Source organism: Fusarium flagelliforme, assembly GCF_020744385.1.
Source record: "Fusarium flagelliforme strain FIESC 12 MPI-CAGE-AA-0113 chromosome Unknown B0J16scaffold_2, whole genome shotgun sequence".
NCBI classification, from domain to species: Eukaryota; Fungi; Ascomycota; class Sordariomycetes; order Hypocreales; family Nectriaceae; genus Fusarium; species Fusarium flagelliforme.
In genome coordinates, this window is record NW_025763504.1 from 228,164 (window position 1) to 243,247 (window position 15,084).

A 15,084-nucleotide genomic window follows, 5' to 3' on the forward strand; every position below is an offset into this window, starting at 1 on the left:
ATATAATCTTAATACTATAATCTTATTTTAGGTAGTATTAGTAAAAGGTAGCTATTAATTCTAATAGAAATAATAGTAATTTCCTTATATTATATCTATTTAGTTATTTATAGGAAATCTAAGATATAGATTAGTAATATATAGGTAATATATTAATAATAGATTTATATCTCTCTTAAGTTTATAATACTTCTAGTAATATATAGTAAAATCTTAAGCCTCTACTAGTACTCTTATCCTACTATTTATAGAATCTAGGCCTATTATATAATTACTAAGTTTTCTATATAATATATCTATTAAAAATTAGTTTATATATTAATAATATATTAAATATAATACTTACTAACTCTATAATTAAAGTAAAATTTACAAAGAATAATATATTTCTAAGTATACTACTTTTAGGTATTACCCCTAGGATTAATATTCTATATAAGATATTAACCTAGTCCTAAGATATATTAATAATATATTAATAAGTAATAAAGATATTTCTTACTAACTATATAGGTAAAGTCTTAGTTAATTATAATATATTAAATACTATTATTATATATATACTACTAGTTAAGAATAATATTAAACTCTTAGGCTATATACTTAAAGTAAAGATAAAATATAAGGTAATATATAGTAGTATCTTTACAGTATATAATAACCTAAAAAAAAGAAATTACTAAAAAGTCTATTAATAATAAATTAATAATAAATAGCTTATTACTTACTCTTTTTAGTAACTATATCCTAGTAGGCCTAGATAATCTTATAAAGGCCTAGATTAGTAAGATACTTAAAATTTATATTAACTTAAAAGTTCTTAAAAGTAAAGCTTTAAAAGAGCTTTACTTACTTTTAATAAAAGAGAAATATAAGAAGATATATTCTATTATTATATTAGATTTATATATACTAAATTAATATATTAATAATAAATTATAAATAGTTTTTAATAATAATATACCTAATTTAGATTTCTCTTATAGTATAAGAGATACTTATATTAAGTACTAAGGATTAATATACCTAAAGGGAAGAAGTTTGCCTATTACTAATGTAGTAAGTATATAAGGTAGCCTTTATTTATAAGGCTAGGATAGATATTACTAAGGGTTATAGCCTAATACTTAGAAAGTAAATAGTATATAGTATTAGACTTTAACTAAAACCCTAGATAAATAGATAATATATTAATAATATATTAATAATAGATAAATAGAAAAACTTATAAAGGCTTTATAATACTTATAATAAGCTTTAAAGTATATTTTTAAGCTTAGTAAAAATATCTTATAGTAGGGTTATAGGTAAAAGTAGTATATAAGTATAAATACTATAAGATATAAGGATTATAAAGAAAAAATTAATTCTTTTAGAGTAAAAGATATAATATATAATATTATATATATAATAAATAATCTTACCTTTTCCTTTACTTATATATATATTACTTAGTTAATATATTAAGTATATATTAATAATATATTAATAAAAGGTTTACTTACTATACTATTTATCCTTTAAGGTTATAATACTAATCTAATAATATTCCTTTTCTTTCCTTAATTTAAAAGCTAAGTATTACTTATTATTTAAAGCTACTTAGATTACTAGAATAAAGTAATAAGACTATAAGTATTTAAAGGGTAAGATTATAAAATAGTAGCTATTTTAATATTAATAATTAATATACTTAATAGAATATTAAAAAAGTCTAGTATTTTCCTATTAATACATTAAGTATATATTATTTATATATTATAATAAGTAAGGTATTTTACTTATTTAAATACTTAATTAATAAAGAGTTAAAGTATATATAAGCTAGTAATTAGCTTACTAATAGGCTTTTCTAAAAGTATAATTATACTAAATAGTATTAATATAACTAAAAGATATAAGCTATATATTAATAATACATTAATAGTTACTTATATAGTAGCTTTCTTCTTAGTACTTTTTTTAGTTACTTTTTACTTAATATCTATAAGTAAGTTATAGTATTCCTTAGTAACCTTTATATATAGTACTTATAACCTAGGTAAAATAAATTTATAGGTTTTAGTATTAGTATAGTAATACCTTTATATCTTTATAAGCTTTTCTTATAAAAATAATAATAATAAAAGGTTTAGGCCTATACTCTTTTAGTTATAGTACTAAATCTATATAAAATAAGTAATATATTAATAATATATTAATAATTACTTATATTTTTAATATATTTTTATTTAATTTCTAGTAGTAAACCCTCTATTAAGATAATATAGGTAATACCTATTAAAGCTATTTTTAACTAATCTAAAAGTATAGGTATATAAATTACCTTTTTAACTAAAATAGTATTCTTTTTAATATTTAAATATTTAAACTTAATAAGGTTTACTAATATTAAGTAAAGACCTTATAATAATAAAGGCTTTTAAATATTAGTATTTATAATATATTAATAATAGATTATATATTTATTACCTTTTTAAATAGAGTTTCTATAGTAGCTTTAGGGATATCTTTAGTAATTACTTTTAATAACTAAGCCTTTATTATATAGTCTTTATTTTTAGTTATAGAAAGAAAAAGGTTTTCTTAAAAATAAAATTTAATAACTTAATTAAAATAGTTTTAGTATTACAATCCCCGCAGTTACATCACATATACCCTATATTTTTCACCAATTAAAGCTTAGCTTACCTACACCTACGTAAGCCTTACCTAAGCTTACAATACTAGCTGTAAATTTACTTACTAGCTTACCCAAGTTATCGTAAGCCTTCCCTTAAAGCTTATAACTATACTAGTAAGACTATTATATATATATATATTCCTTTAGCACTAGATAGAATACTTAGCTTACTGGCTATTAATAAGACTTCTTTACTTAAATATACCTAACTTACTCTATTTACTATTAAGAGATATAATACTTTGCAATACTTAGTATTAATGCTCTATGTATTTACTAATATAAACCTAGTATAAACTAGTTTATTCCTTAGGAACTTTAACTATTATACATTAATAGCTCTTATTTAAACTATACTATATTAACGCTAAGTAATACTTATACAATAGTTACTCTAACTACTCTTACTAACTAGTAAAATACTACTAACCCTATTACCCCTACTCCTATACCTAACCTTACTTAGGAGATAGAATAGGATAAATAATCCTTAGAAAGCTTTAATAATACTAAAGTTATATAGCTCTAGGAGTAGGTTACTACTATAGCTACTAAAATAGATAATCTCTAATAGCTCCTATAGAATGCTATTAATATTTAGAATTAGTAGAGCTAGAATAACTAGAATAGCTTATAGGAAATATATACTTTAGCTAATACTACTACTAATAGTAAAGATACTAGAGAAATCCTTAGACCTAACCTACCTAAGATATATAGAGAAAGCCTTACTAAACTTACAATATTTCTTACTTAGTATTAAGCATTTATATCTTACTACCCTACTTAATTTACTACTAATTATAAGAAAACTAGATATATATCTAGCTACCTTAAGAATATAGCTACCCAGTAGTTTTAGCTAATCCTAGAAGATTAAACTAATAAGGGAAATATAAAAGACCTTATACTACAAATATACATAATATATATTAACTACTTAGCTTTTAAGAAAGTACTACAATAAGCTTTTAGGACTATTAATAAAAAAGGTTAAGCTAAAAGAAGAATTAAGGTACTTAAGTAAACCTAATTTACATTAGAACTTAAAGTTAAATTCTTATAACTTACTTCTAAACTACCTTAAGACTAGGATATACTTATATTACTCTTCTTTAATACCCTAAAAGAACCTATATAAGCTAAACTCTATAAAGAAAACTAACCTAAGGAACTTATAGACTATATTAATATAGTAGTTAAAATTAATAATTAATAATTTAACTAAAAAACTTATAACTTTAAATATAATAATAGAAAAAGATAAAATAATAAACCTTAATATAATGCTAATTAAGGATAAAGATAATAAAACTATACTAATACCTTATATAGAGTCTAAGCTAGACCTATAAATATAAATACTACTTAAACTAACTAACTAGCCCCTACCTACTGGAACTATAGCAAAAAGGGATACTAAGAATAGGATTACTAAAACCTTATAAAGACTAACTAGAAATATAAACTAGTACCTAAAGGTAAGAACTTACAATAAACTAATATAGATAAACTATAAATAGCTATATAAATATCTAGATAAGTAGCTATAATATAATTAAGCTATAACGTAGATACCTAAGATAATAGCTATACTTAATAAATTGCATATAAAAAATACATTAAAGAAGCTATTAAGTATAGAAAACAGAAACAAGCCTATAAACAGATAAAAGAAGAATACCTGCAAAAGAAAGCCCTAAGTAAGAAATAATCTAAAAGGGAATATAATAGTAAACCAGAAAATAAGGCTAGAGCTAATAAATAATAATAAGAAAAGAAAAGAGAAAAAGCCTAAAAATATAAGGAAGGATTCTAGCTAGTACTAGAAGTAATTACAATAATTACAGAAGGGTATATAATTACAGTTACTTAAAAAGAGAAGAAAGTTATCCTTAACACAGAAAGCACTCTTATACTTAAAGAAATTTAATAAAAACTAAACTAACTTATAGATAGAATATTCTTAGGAATATATCTTCCTTAACTAAATAGAACTATTAAAACTCTATAAGAAATAATAAAAAGAATAAATATTATAACTACAATTAATAATATCTTTATTAAAAGAATATAACCTAACTAATATTATTATAACCTAAACTACACTAGTACTATATAAGTAAAACTTAAAAGATAATACAGAACCACTATTACAAAACATTAAAAGGTATAAGTATAGAAATAGAAGTACTTCTATAATAAACAATAGAAAGAATAAACTAGTAAAGTAGTATAATAAGTAAAAGAACAAGTAGAGATAGTATAAGATAATAATATCTATATTAGGGTAATTACTATAGAACAGAAGAAATAACCTACTAGTTTAGTATAATAGCCTATAGCCTACTATAACCTAAGAAGGTACCTAAGTAGCCTAAAGTACAGTTAAATCTTATAGATATCCTACATAGCTTACTACTATATACTACACTAATAAGAAAAGATAAGTAATAATTACTTTCTACTAAATATTAAAAACTATATTAACTAAAAACCATATACTATTATTAATACTATAGGATATTAACTATTTAAATAGTACTTAGAAAATAAAGTAATAAAATTTACTACCTATACTAAAATAAGGGAGTATACCCTTATATATATCTAAAACTAATAATCTATTAACTAATAAAAACATAGAGTAGACCTAACTATACTAGTAAACCTACTAAATAGGGAAAAGGATAATAAATACCTTATTAAAAAATAGTAATAAAACACAAAGGGTAATTCTAATAGAGAAAATACACTAGACCCTAAGACCCTATAATAATAGGAAAGTTAAAAAGAAAAAGAATAGTAAATACATAATAAAGACTAAAAAGTAAAATAAGTAGAAAATAAATACCTAAATAATATATTAAACTATAATAGTAAATATAATCTATAATACCTAAGCTAACTAGGAAAAGATAATAGCTTACTATATTAAAGCTACAGATAAGCTCTAATATAAAGCTAATACTTTTAAAGGCTCTTAGAAGAACTACTAATAGTTAAAGGATTTACTTAGAAATATAAGTATAAATTAAGGGAATATAGCTAACTATACTAATAGATAGTAGAGCTAATATTAATATAATTAACCCTTACATAGTTAATAAGTTATAGCTACTATAGCAACCTAAGGCCTAACCTTACTTACTAAGGAACTTAGAAGGAGGAATATTAACCTATAATAGAGAATAAGTTACCTAAGAAATTAATTACTTAAAGGTATTTATAGGAACTTACAGATATAACGTTAACCTTAATATTACCCCTATACTAGGTTATAACCTACTGCTAGGATACCTATAGCTATATTACTATAACCTACAATTTAATTAAAGAACTAGCTAGATTACCTACATAGATAATCCCTCTAACTTAAAGGATAATTTAGAAATAGAAGATAAATAAAGATCTTAAACTTTAACTAAAGTAACTAGTAAAGCTTAGCGTAAGAAAAACACTTACCTACCTCTAAGAGAAATATAATATAAATATAAAAAAGGTAAGATTTAATATATTAAATAGATAATTGTAATATTTAGTATATAGCTATATAACCTTAATAAGAAACTAGAAATATAAAAGATACTACTAATAGAAGACTAACTTAAGAATATACTATAGAAGTACTATTACTATAAGAAATTATTTAAAGAAGAATTAAACATAAAGGTACTATAGTATAGCTACTAGGACTATAAGATTATACTTAAATTAAATAACCTATTATTCTAGAAGATCTATAATCTTAATAAGCTAGAACTTACTATACTTAGAGACTACCTAGAAGGAGAACTCTAAAAGGGTAATATATAAAAGTTAATATCCTTAGTAGAATTCCCTATAATATTTATACCTAAGAAAAACAGAAAACTATAACTTATTATAGATTATTAATACTTAAATAACCTTACTATTAAGGATAAAACCTTACTTTTACTTATTATAGAACTAAAGGACTAACTATAAGGAAAATAAATCTTTACTACACTTAACCTTAAGGGTACTTATAACCTAATTTACATTAAGGAAGGCAATAAGTAAAAAACTACCTTTAGAACTAAATTTAAACTATTTAAATACTTAGTTATACTATTTAGCCTTATAAATATACTAGCTACATTTTAATAAATAATTAATAATATTTTACAATAATACCTAGATATATTTATAGTATACTACCTTAATAATATCCTAATCTTCTTAAATAATAAAAAAGAATATAAGGAATATATCTATAAGGTCCTTAAAGTATTATAGGATATAAACCTTTTAGTAAAACCTAAGAAGAGTTACTTCTATATTACAGAAGTTAACTTCCTAAGATATACTATCTTACTAGGAGAAATCTAAATAAACTATAAGAAGATATTAATAGTATAAGACTAGCTAGTACTTACTATAGTTAAGGAAGTATAAAGCTTCTTAAGATTTACTAACTACTACTAATAATTTATTAAAGACTTTAGTAAAATAGCTAACTCCCTTATAGAACTTACAAAGAAGAATACTAAGTTCTTATAGTATAATAAAGCACAATAAGTATTTAAGAAACTATAAGATATTATACTTAGTAAACTAGTTTTAATTATATTTAACCTAAAGAAGGAAATTAAACTTAAAACTAACTCCTTAGATTTTACACTAAAAGGATAAATTAGCTAATAAAATAACAAAGGTATACTATACCTAATTACCTTCTACTTATATAAGCTACATAGAGTAGAACTTAACTACCCTATCTACAATAAAGAATTCCTAGCTATTATTAACTATTTTAAGGAATTTAAATATTACCTTATAGGAAGCCTTTATTAGATTAAGGTCTATATTAACTACTAGAATATATTATACTTTACTATAATATAAGAACTAAATTAACAATAACTATACTATGCTAAATACCTATATAAATTTAATTTTATAATTATATACTGCAAAGGATCTAATAATAGATATATAAATACTATTAGTTATAGACTTAACTATAAAGCTAATATTAAAATTAAGTCTTAGAAATAGATCCTAGAGAAAAATAATAAGGGAGAATACTAATTTACTACTCTAATAAAAACCATAGTATATACTATAAGAACTATCTTAATAAAAGAATAGTTAGAAGACTACAATAGACCTTAGAATATATAAGAAATAAGCCCTAGCTATAGAGAATTATATATATAATAAATGTAAGTTATACTAAAAGAGCTTAAAGAAGAACTAGTATAGGATATATATAAATATCCCCTATATGGTTACTAAGGTGTAATAAAAATACTTAAGTAACTTAAAGAGAACTACTACATAGAGAATATAAAGAATACAGTAAAGAAAGTAATTAAGTAGTACAATATCTATATAAGAATAAAATCACAGAGATATAAACTCTATAGATAACTATAACCCTTACTAGTAGCCTAATACCCTTAGGATTCAATTACTATAGACTTTATAACTAAGTTACCCTTATTAAAAGAACCCTTAACTAAAATCTTCTATAATAGTATTATAGTTATTATTAACTAACTTATAAAATTCTTATACTACCTACCCTACAAAGAATCTACAGATATAGAAGAACTTTCCTATATCTTTTATTAATATATAGTTAGTATATATAGACTACTAAATAAGATCCTATTAGATAGAGGACTAATATTTACAGCTAAATTTTAGCAAGCACTTATATTACACCTAGGACTTAACTACCAGCTATTAATAGCCTTTAGACCCTAAATAGATAGATAAACTAAATAAATAAATCAAGTTCTAAAACAATACTTACAATACTATATTAACTATAGATAAAACAATTAGGTTAAAAGCTACCTATAGTATAATTAGCTTATAATACTACCTATAACAAAAGCATAAAGTTAACACCTACCTATATAAACTTTAGATTTACCCCAGATGCTTATTACAGTAAATAAGATATACAAATAATTAACCCTACTGCTATCTTAAAAGTAAATAAACTAAAAAATCTATATAAAGAAATAAAGATAGAACTTAAATTTATTAGAAAAAGAATAAAAAAATACTATAATACTAAGAAGGTAAAAGGACTAACCTTTAAAGAGAGAAAGATAATCTACCTAGCTACAAAAAACATTACAATAAAACAACTATTACATAAATTAAACTACAAATATATTAGACTATATAAAATTATTAAGAAAATTTCAGAAAATAACTATAAACTGGACCTACTACTAAAAGTTAGGCTTTATCTAATCTTTTATATTTCCTTACTTAAATTAGTAGCTAACATAATATAAGTTAAAATTGGAAATAAACCTAAAGAAATTAAAGGACTAGAAATCTATAAAGTAAAGGTAATTAAAGATATAAAAAAGAAAAATAAATAAATAATATACTTAGTAAAATAGAAAAACTACCTAGAAAATAAAAATATATAGGAACTACTAGAAAATCTTATTAGTACCTAATAACTCCTAAAGAACTTCTATTAATACTAAAAAAATCAAAGAAGCTAAAATCAAGTACATTTAAATATACTAATAAGTTAATATCCTTAACTACTAACTACTCCTAGGAAGATTTAGCCTTCTTAGCCTCCTTAAGTTTATCTAATAAATCTAAGCTATATTAAGTTATTTTAACCCTATAAGATACTAACTCCTTCTTTTACTTACAATAGGTCTTTAGTTAAAAAAGAGACTTATCTAGTTTATACTATATAATACAAAGCGCCTTACAATAAGAAGATAATAACTCTTTAGTAGCTACTTCTTACTCTTCTAAATATTTTACTTTATTTATAATATATATAACTATAAAATCAAAAAGTTAATATTTAAAAATAAAAAGAACTATAAGAACTTATAAGAATTTAAAGGTATATTAGTTATATTACAAAGATAACTAAGAGAAATATATAAACTATATTTCTTCTTCCCTGCAATTATCTTATAAGCTATACTATACTTACTATAGTAAGAATAAGGTATAACTTTAAAACTAAACTATATAATACCTTTAGTAACTTTATAATACTTCTTAGTAAAAGTTAGTAAAATAGTATTAAGGGAATCTACTTTTTATTTATTAAAATACTCTAATATAATAGATATAAGATTAAGTTAGACTTATATAGATAAAATAGTTAGAAAAGTAAGTTATATAGGTCTTAAGAATAAGACTATAGAAGGGAAGAGATTATATTATAATCCCTGCAGTTACATTATATATACTCTATATTTTTTACTAATTAAAGCTTAGCTTACCTATACCTACGTAAGCCTTACCTAAGCTTATAATACTAGCTGTAAATTTACTTACTAGCTTACCTAAGTTATTGTAAGCCTTCCCTTAAAGCTTATAACTACACTAGTAAGACTATTATGTATATATATATTCCTTTAGCACTAGATAGAATACTTAGCTTACTAGCTATTAATAAGACTTTTTTACCTAAATACACCTAACCTACTTTATTTACTATTAAGAGATGTAATACTTTGTAACGCTTAGTATTAATGCCCTATGCATCTGCTAATATAAACCTAGTATGGACTAGTTTATCCCTTAGGAACTTTAACTGTTACATTTAGGTTATAGCTATAATAGAATAGATAATATATTAATAATATATAGAAAAAATAGTTTAAAGGTACTAAAGAAGAAGAAAATATTAATTAAGAATAAAAGAGAGATAAGTTACTGTATGCTCTACTTCTCACACTTAAGCAAGCCAATAGGACCCCTACACTTACCCGGTTACTTACCGCCAATAAGCCCCACTTATCAGGGGCATGCGGTAACTCTTGGCGCTGCCCATTCAACGAGTCATCTAAAACTACATAGTCGGAGGACCACAAGACCCCTTCTTCTGTCCCCTTATACATATACCTAGTTGGTGGGAAAACGTCTCACTAGCGGCTAGGCTAGAAGACGTTCAAAATCCAGCATAGTCTGGTGGTCAAAGGTGCTCTTATGTTTGTTTGAGCGGCCAAGGTGAAGATATCTGTAATTGCGTCACGCAATGTCAATTCATCGTGCGGATGAAATGTCTCGATATGCTCAGTCATAATGCCCTGTGGAAAGTGCAAGTATCTGCAAACATTGTCTGATGATGGCGTCATTGAACCGACCGGCAAAGCAGCATCCACGATCATCCTGGCAAATCTCCGACCGTGAGACTAGACAGCGCTCTACATACAGGGAGGAAAGCTTTCATGCAGTGTTAAGCCTGCAACCGATGTTCAATCAGGATTTGTCGCAACGAGACGGGCCGGACTACCTCCGCCGATAGTCCCAGCTCGCGGATCGCATCGCCATGGCTTTGTACTAAGCCCGGATCGGTCAAAGACTTTTGTACATTGTGCTTGTTGTCACTGGGTGAATAGACACTAATGTCTAGTACCCAGTCACCGCGAGGCTCCCATGCGCTCAGTCCTGTAAATAAAGTATGGAATGCATCCTTAATGATGTCGTTATCAGCAGAATCCATGCCCCACAGGCTGTGATCTTCACCAGTGCATCTTGTGCAATCACATCGCTTTAGCTCCACACGAAACCAAATATAGCGGACGAGATGTCTCTTTCGGAACAGAATGTCGTAGAATTTTGGACCCCAAACACGTAGTAGCGTTAGGCTGATCTCCGCAAAGTTGAGCGGTTCGATGATCGATTGCCAAGCCCAGCAAACTGTGGCAAGCTCGCTGCACTTCCCACCGACACTCGGCAAGAGCGGATGTGAATGGCATGTCAGCCTCACTGGAGGAGAGTCAGCTTATTAGGGGTTACAGACCAGGCTTGGCGCCATAACAGGCGCTTAAGTGCGGGACGGGACAGTACGCGGGCCACTAGAAAGGGTTGGCGTATTCGGATACGCTCATCTCGAATTGTACAATAATATTCTTTCCTAGTAGAGTATCATTAAAAGTAAAGCTAAGAACGAATAAAGTTGAAGATGTAAGGCTTTATCTATGCTAACAATTTCCTGTTGAGATCCATCATGTCATCGGTTTAAATAGTCGATATCAAAATTAAACTCTTCCGGGGCTATTGGACCTCTTTGTATTGCTTGTAACGAGACTCCTTCACGTGCAGGTTCAATTGGCGGGGCCCAGTTTCCCTGCTGAGATGGGGTGGTAGGTGGCAGATCTGTATAGAAGGGACTGTGCATGACAGGTGCCCGCATGCTTGGAATTGGTCGCGTGTTGGCAAGATACCACTCGGGTGGTAGACTGAGATATGCCTCTTGTCTGTGGTTTGAGTTGGAAGGTAGTAATTCTAACCACGTCCCGTTAGGAAATAGTTGAACAGGCCAAAGACGTCCAGCACTAGGAGCGGGGTGGGACGTGTTATACGTTGTCGGGTGGGTTACAAGTCCTTTATCGTTGGGAGTAAGGTCTTCATCAGAGGAGAAGATGGTCATCAACGAAGGAACAGACCTGTCCATGTAGTTCTGTCCGGCAGCCTCTACCTCTTCGGGGCGGGCACGAGCAAGCCACTGTGTAGGTCCAGTAGCAATAGGCGAGTTAAGAAGCGCGATCGCTATAGCCTGTGACATGAACTCTCTTGTTTCAGCCGCGGTTGGTAAAATGGGAAGCGCCCCAGACTTCAGAGCCTCGTCCGCTTTGGCATCGTACAGAGTCCCTAGCAAGATCCCAGCCTGGTGTGTGAGATGTTCCCCCACATCCTCGCCTGCGCAATGAACTATACAAGGGTTAGTCATCGAGCAACAGAGCGGCTCAAGTACATACAGGCTGACAATGGTTCCTTGAAATGAGGGAATTTGTCCTTGGGGAATATCATGCACCAGACTTTAATGAATAGGTCTGTCCGATATTTATCGCGATGATTACCGCGAGGGCGTTCTGAGTGCGACTTGATTTCCTGTAGGACGGTATCCAAAGTCTCCTGGGCCATATAGAACTTTTCTATCCTATCGGCGTCGAGTCCCTTGTTCTTTTTTAGGTGCTTGCCCTTTGCCTCGGGCGAATGGTGTCTCCCTAGGTGTGTCCTAAGATAGGTAAGAAGCTGTTCTTTGAAGCATAGAGTGCTGTTCTTGATGATATCAGGTCTGGAGGGCAAGGAACAAGTGCGATAGTTACTTGCCTCCATTCATTCGGGTCAACCATGTTCCCAGGTGAACAGTCCTTGAAGTGGGGGATCCAGTACAACTCGGGATATGCAAGGTGATATGGGCAAATCCAACGACCCTTCTTTTTCTGAGATCCTCCCTTGTTAGATGACGAAGGCGGCCCGTCACCGCCATTTCCTTCATCGCCATCATTTCCTCCCTCCCCGTCTTTATCATTACCTTTAAGATTCTTGTTGTTGCCTGGACATCCTTCGTCACCATGCTTAGGGTTGTCGTCCGAGACTTTAAGTCTCTTGGCATCCCTTTCGCACGATCGCGAGGGGTCCGGCGATGAACCGTCAGCGCAATCTGTAGCATCGATCTCATTGTGTCCAATGAGAATAGCACGATTAGAAGGCGGTAGTCGTTTTATAGCTGAAACGACCGCGCTTGCAAAGGGGGGGTTGCATGATAGTACTTGACGGACGGAGGCAAATATGGGTGGGTCGCGGTGAGGTAGCATCCGTTCGGATGCTGTGTCCGCTGTAGTTGATGGTCGAGGCGTGATACTCGCGTCAACTGCCCCTTCCTCGCTATTCTCTTGACGATCGGCGTTTGGCTGCCGACGGATCTCTGGTTTTCTTCTCACAGCTGAGGAACGAATGTGTTCTGTTTCAAGGTTACGAGTCGGTGAAGGGCCAGAACGTGGAGTGATGGCGGCTTCATCGTAGAAGCCTACTGAAGGTTGTCCCTAACATTGAAATAATAAGAACCGTCACCTGGAACTGGATTGTATTCAACCTTACATTGTAGCGCGCTGGGTCGCCTGCTTTCCCGATATAACGTTGCTGACCAGGGAAGTCAATCTCACGGGACCAATAGGCCAGACGATCAAGTATCAGAAGACAACGATCAGACCTACGCTGACATCCTGTGTGGGCCACTAAGAAAAGGTAATCCCCCGGAGTTGACTCCCGCTCATGCAACCAGCAGGATAGTTGAGAGCTAACGGGAAGCTGGAATGGGTTAATAAAGACCAGGTTCAGTTTGCGGGGCAGAAAGCCGGGCCATAATGCCGCCCGACAGCTGAGCTAGTGAGAGACTTAGCTTACATACTGAATCCCAATGTGAGATTCTCGATCCATTGTAGCTTCGTTATGACTGCAGATAGCTAAAGGTGAGTATGACTGTTCTTGGAATTGGATGGGGAAAAAAGGTTTTTCAGCGGCTGCGGGAAAATCATCGACCTGGCAGTTAGGCTCGCTGACAAACTAATAATAACCCCGAGATGCTGCCCCCAGGTTCATTGGCAATGAAAGGGGCTTCAATTGTCAGGAAAAGTTGATACCTTCAAAGGAAGAACAAAGCATTAGATTTAGTACCAATTCGGTTTATCAACCTTGTACTAAACCACTCGTTTCGTACTTAGACCCTCACCGAATTCCGGTATTCTGGGTTGTACCGACTCCGTTACTCCGCACTACCAGAGAAACGCGCTCGTTTTTCTTTCTAGCTGCGGAGAAATTATGTGGGCCTCTCAAAGTACCCTTCCCTGGCCTACTCCATTGGGGGCGTTTCTCCTACAGCCAGGAGTTACATTCCACCATGTCTCTGCGATAACCGCCAATTGAAGATTTCTTCTTAGCCACCGATATTTAACACAATCTTATATACCCGTTTCAGTGGATTTTCAAAATGCAAATCAAGTTACCTATTATTCCCTTTGCCTTACCCCAAGGCGCCTTTCCAAAATGAGTGGACACATCTCGACCAACATGGTAGGCCAAGCACAAGGCAGCCTTACATACATGGTTCTTTTCGAGTCACCCACGAAAAACGTTCACGCCTCTTATTTCTTTTTCTCGGACAACGATAGCCCTGAGAAATGGGCTGTTGACATTGCCAGTGCTTACAAGCAGCATGTCAATCGTTTCAAGCGCATTCTGTACCGAGGTATTCTTTTAAAGAAACCTACTGTTTCTATCGTGAAGATGACTGGTGTAAGTCCATTCCCGTCTTGACTATGGCTCACTATTAATCGACGCACCCAGGTCACAGATGTGTCGCTCATCTCTGGCCATGGACATCAGTTTCTTATTCAAAACAAAGTTCACGATCCGACCCTATCATTCGCCATTCGGAAGCCTGCCGTTTTGCGCGGCGTCGAACGGGACGCTTTCTGTCGCGAGTACAACAATGTCTTTTTCGACCCTGACGACTTGGCCCCGCAGTCTGCTCTCCTCATTCATCACATCAATGATCCAACTGCCTCCAGGGTGTTGGGTGTCGCGGGCTCAGTTTTCTCTATCACTCTAGGTCTGGTAGGCGCGCTTGTACTTTAGATACT

At 30.3% G+C, this 15,084-nt stretch overlaps 2 protein-coding genes across 2 annotated transcripts; one reads left to right on the forward strand and one right to left on the reverse strand.

Annotated features, from left to right (window-relative positions):
• Positions 1-11,555: 11,555 nt before the first annotated feature.
• Positions 11,556-14,183, reverse strand: B0J16DRAFT_331762 (uncharacterized protein). Its single transcript, XM_046126626.1, has 5 exons — positions 13,850-14,183; positions 13,544-13,753; positions 12,773-13,488; positions 12,418-12,677; positions 11,556-12,370 (listed from the first exon to the last, which is right to left on the reverse strand). The coding sequence occupies exons 1-5, from the start codon at positions 13,880-13,882 to the stop codon at positions 11,670-11,672; spliced, it is 1,920 nt and encodes a 639-aa protein (XP_045985687.1). The 5' UTR covers positions 13,883-14,183; the 3' UTR covers positions 11,556-11,669.
• A 305-nt stretch (positions 14,184-14,488) lies between these two features.
• Positions 14,489-15,079, forward strand: B0J16DRAFT_379671 (uncharacterized protein; the record flags this gene model as incomplete). Its single annotated transcript, XM_046131013.1, has 2 exons — positions 14,489-14,737; positions 14,789-15,079. The coding sequence occupies 2 exons, from the start codon at positions 14,489-14,491 to the stop codon at positions 15,077-15,079; spliced, it is 540 nt and encodes a 179-aa protein (XP_045985688.1).
• Positions 15,080-15,084: the final 5 nt, after the last annotated feature.

Coding starts and splice junctions, on each gene's coding strand:
- B0J16DRAFT_331762 (XM_046126626.1), bottom strand. CDS start 13,882: ATGGATCGAGAATCTCACATTGGGATTCAGTAT. Junction 13,754..13,849: donor CTCACATTGGGATTCAGTAT/GTAAGCTAAGTC, acceptor AACCCATTCCAG/CTTCCCGTTAGCTCTCAACT. Junction 12,371..12,417: donor CAAGGAACCATTGTCAGCCT/GTATGTACTTGA, acceptor ACCCTTGTATAG/TTCATTGCGCAGGCGAGGAT.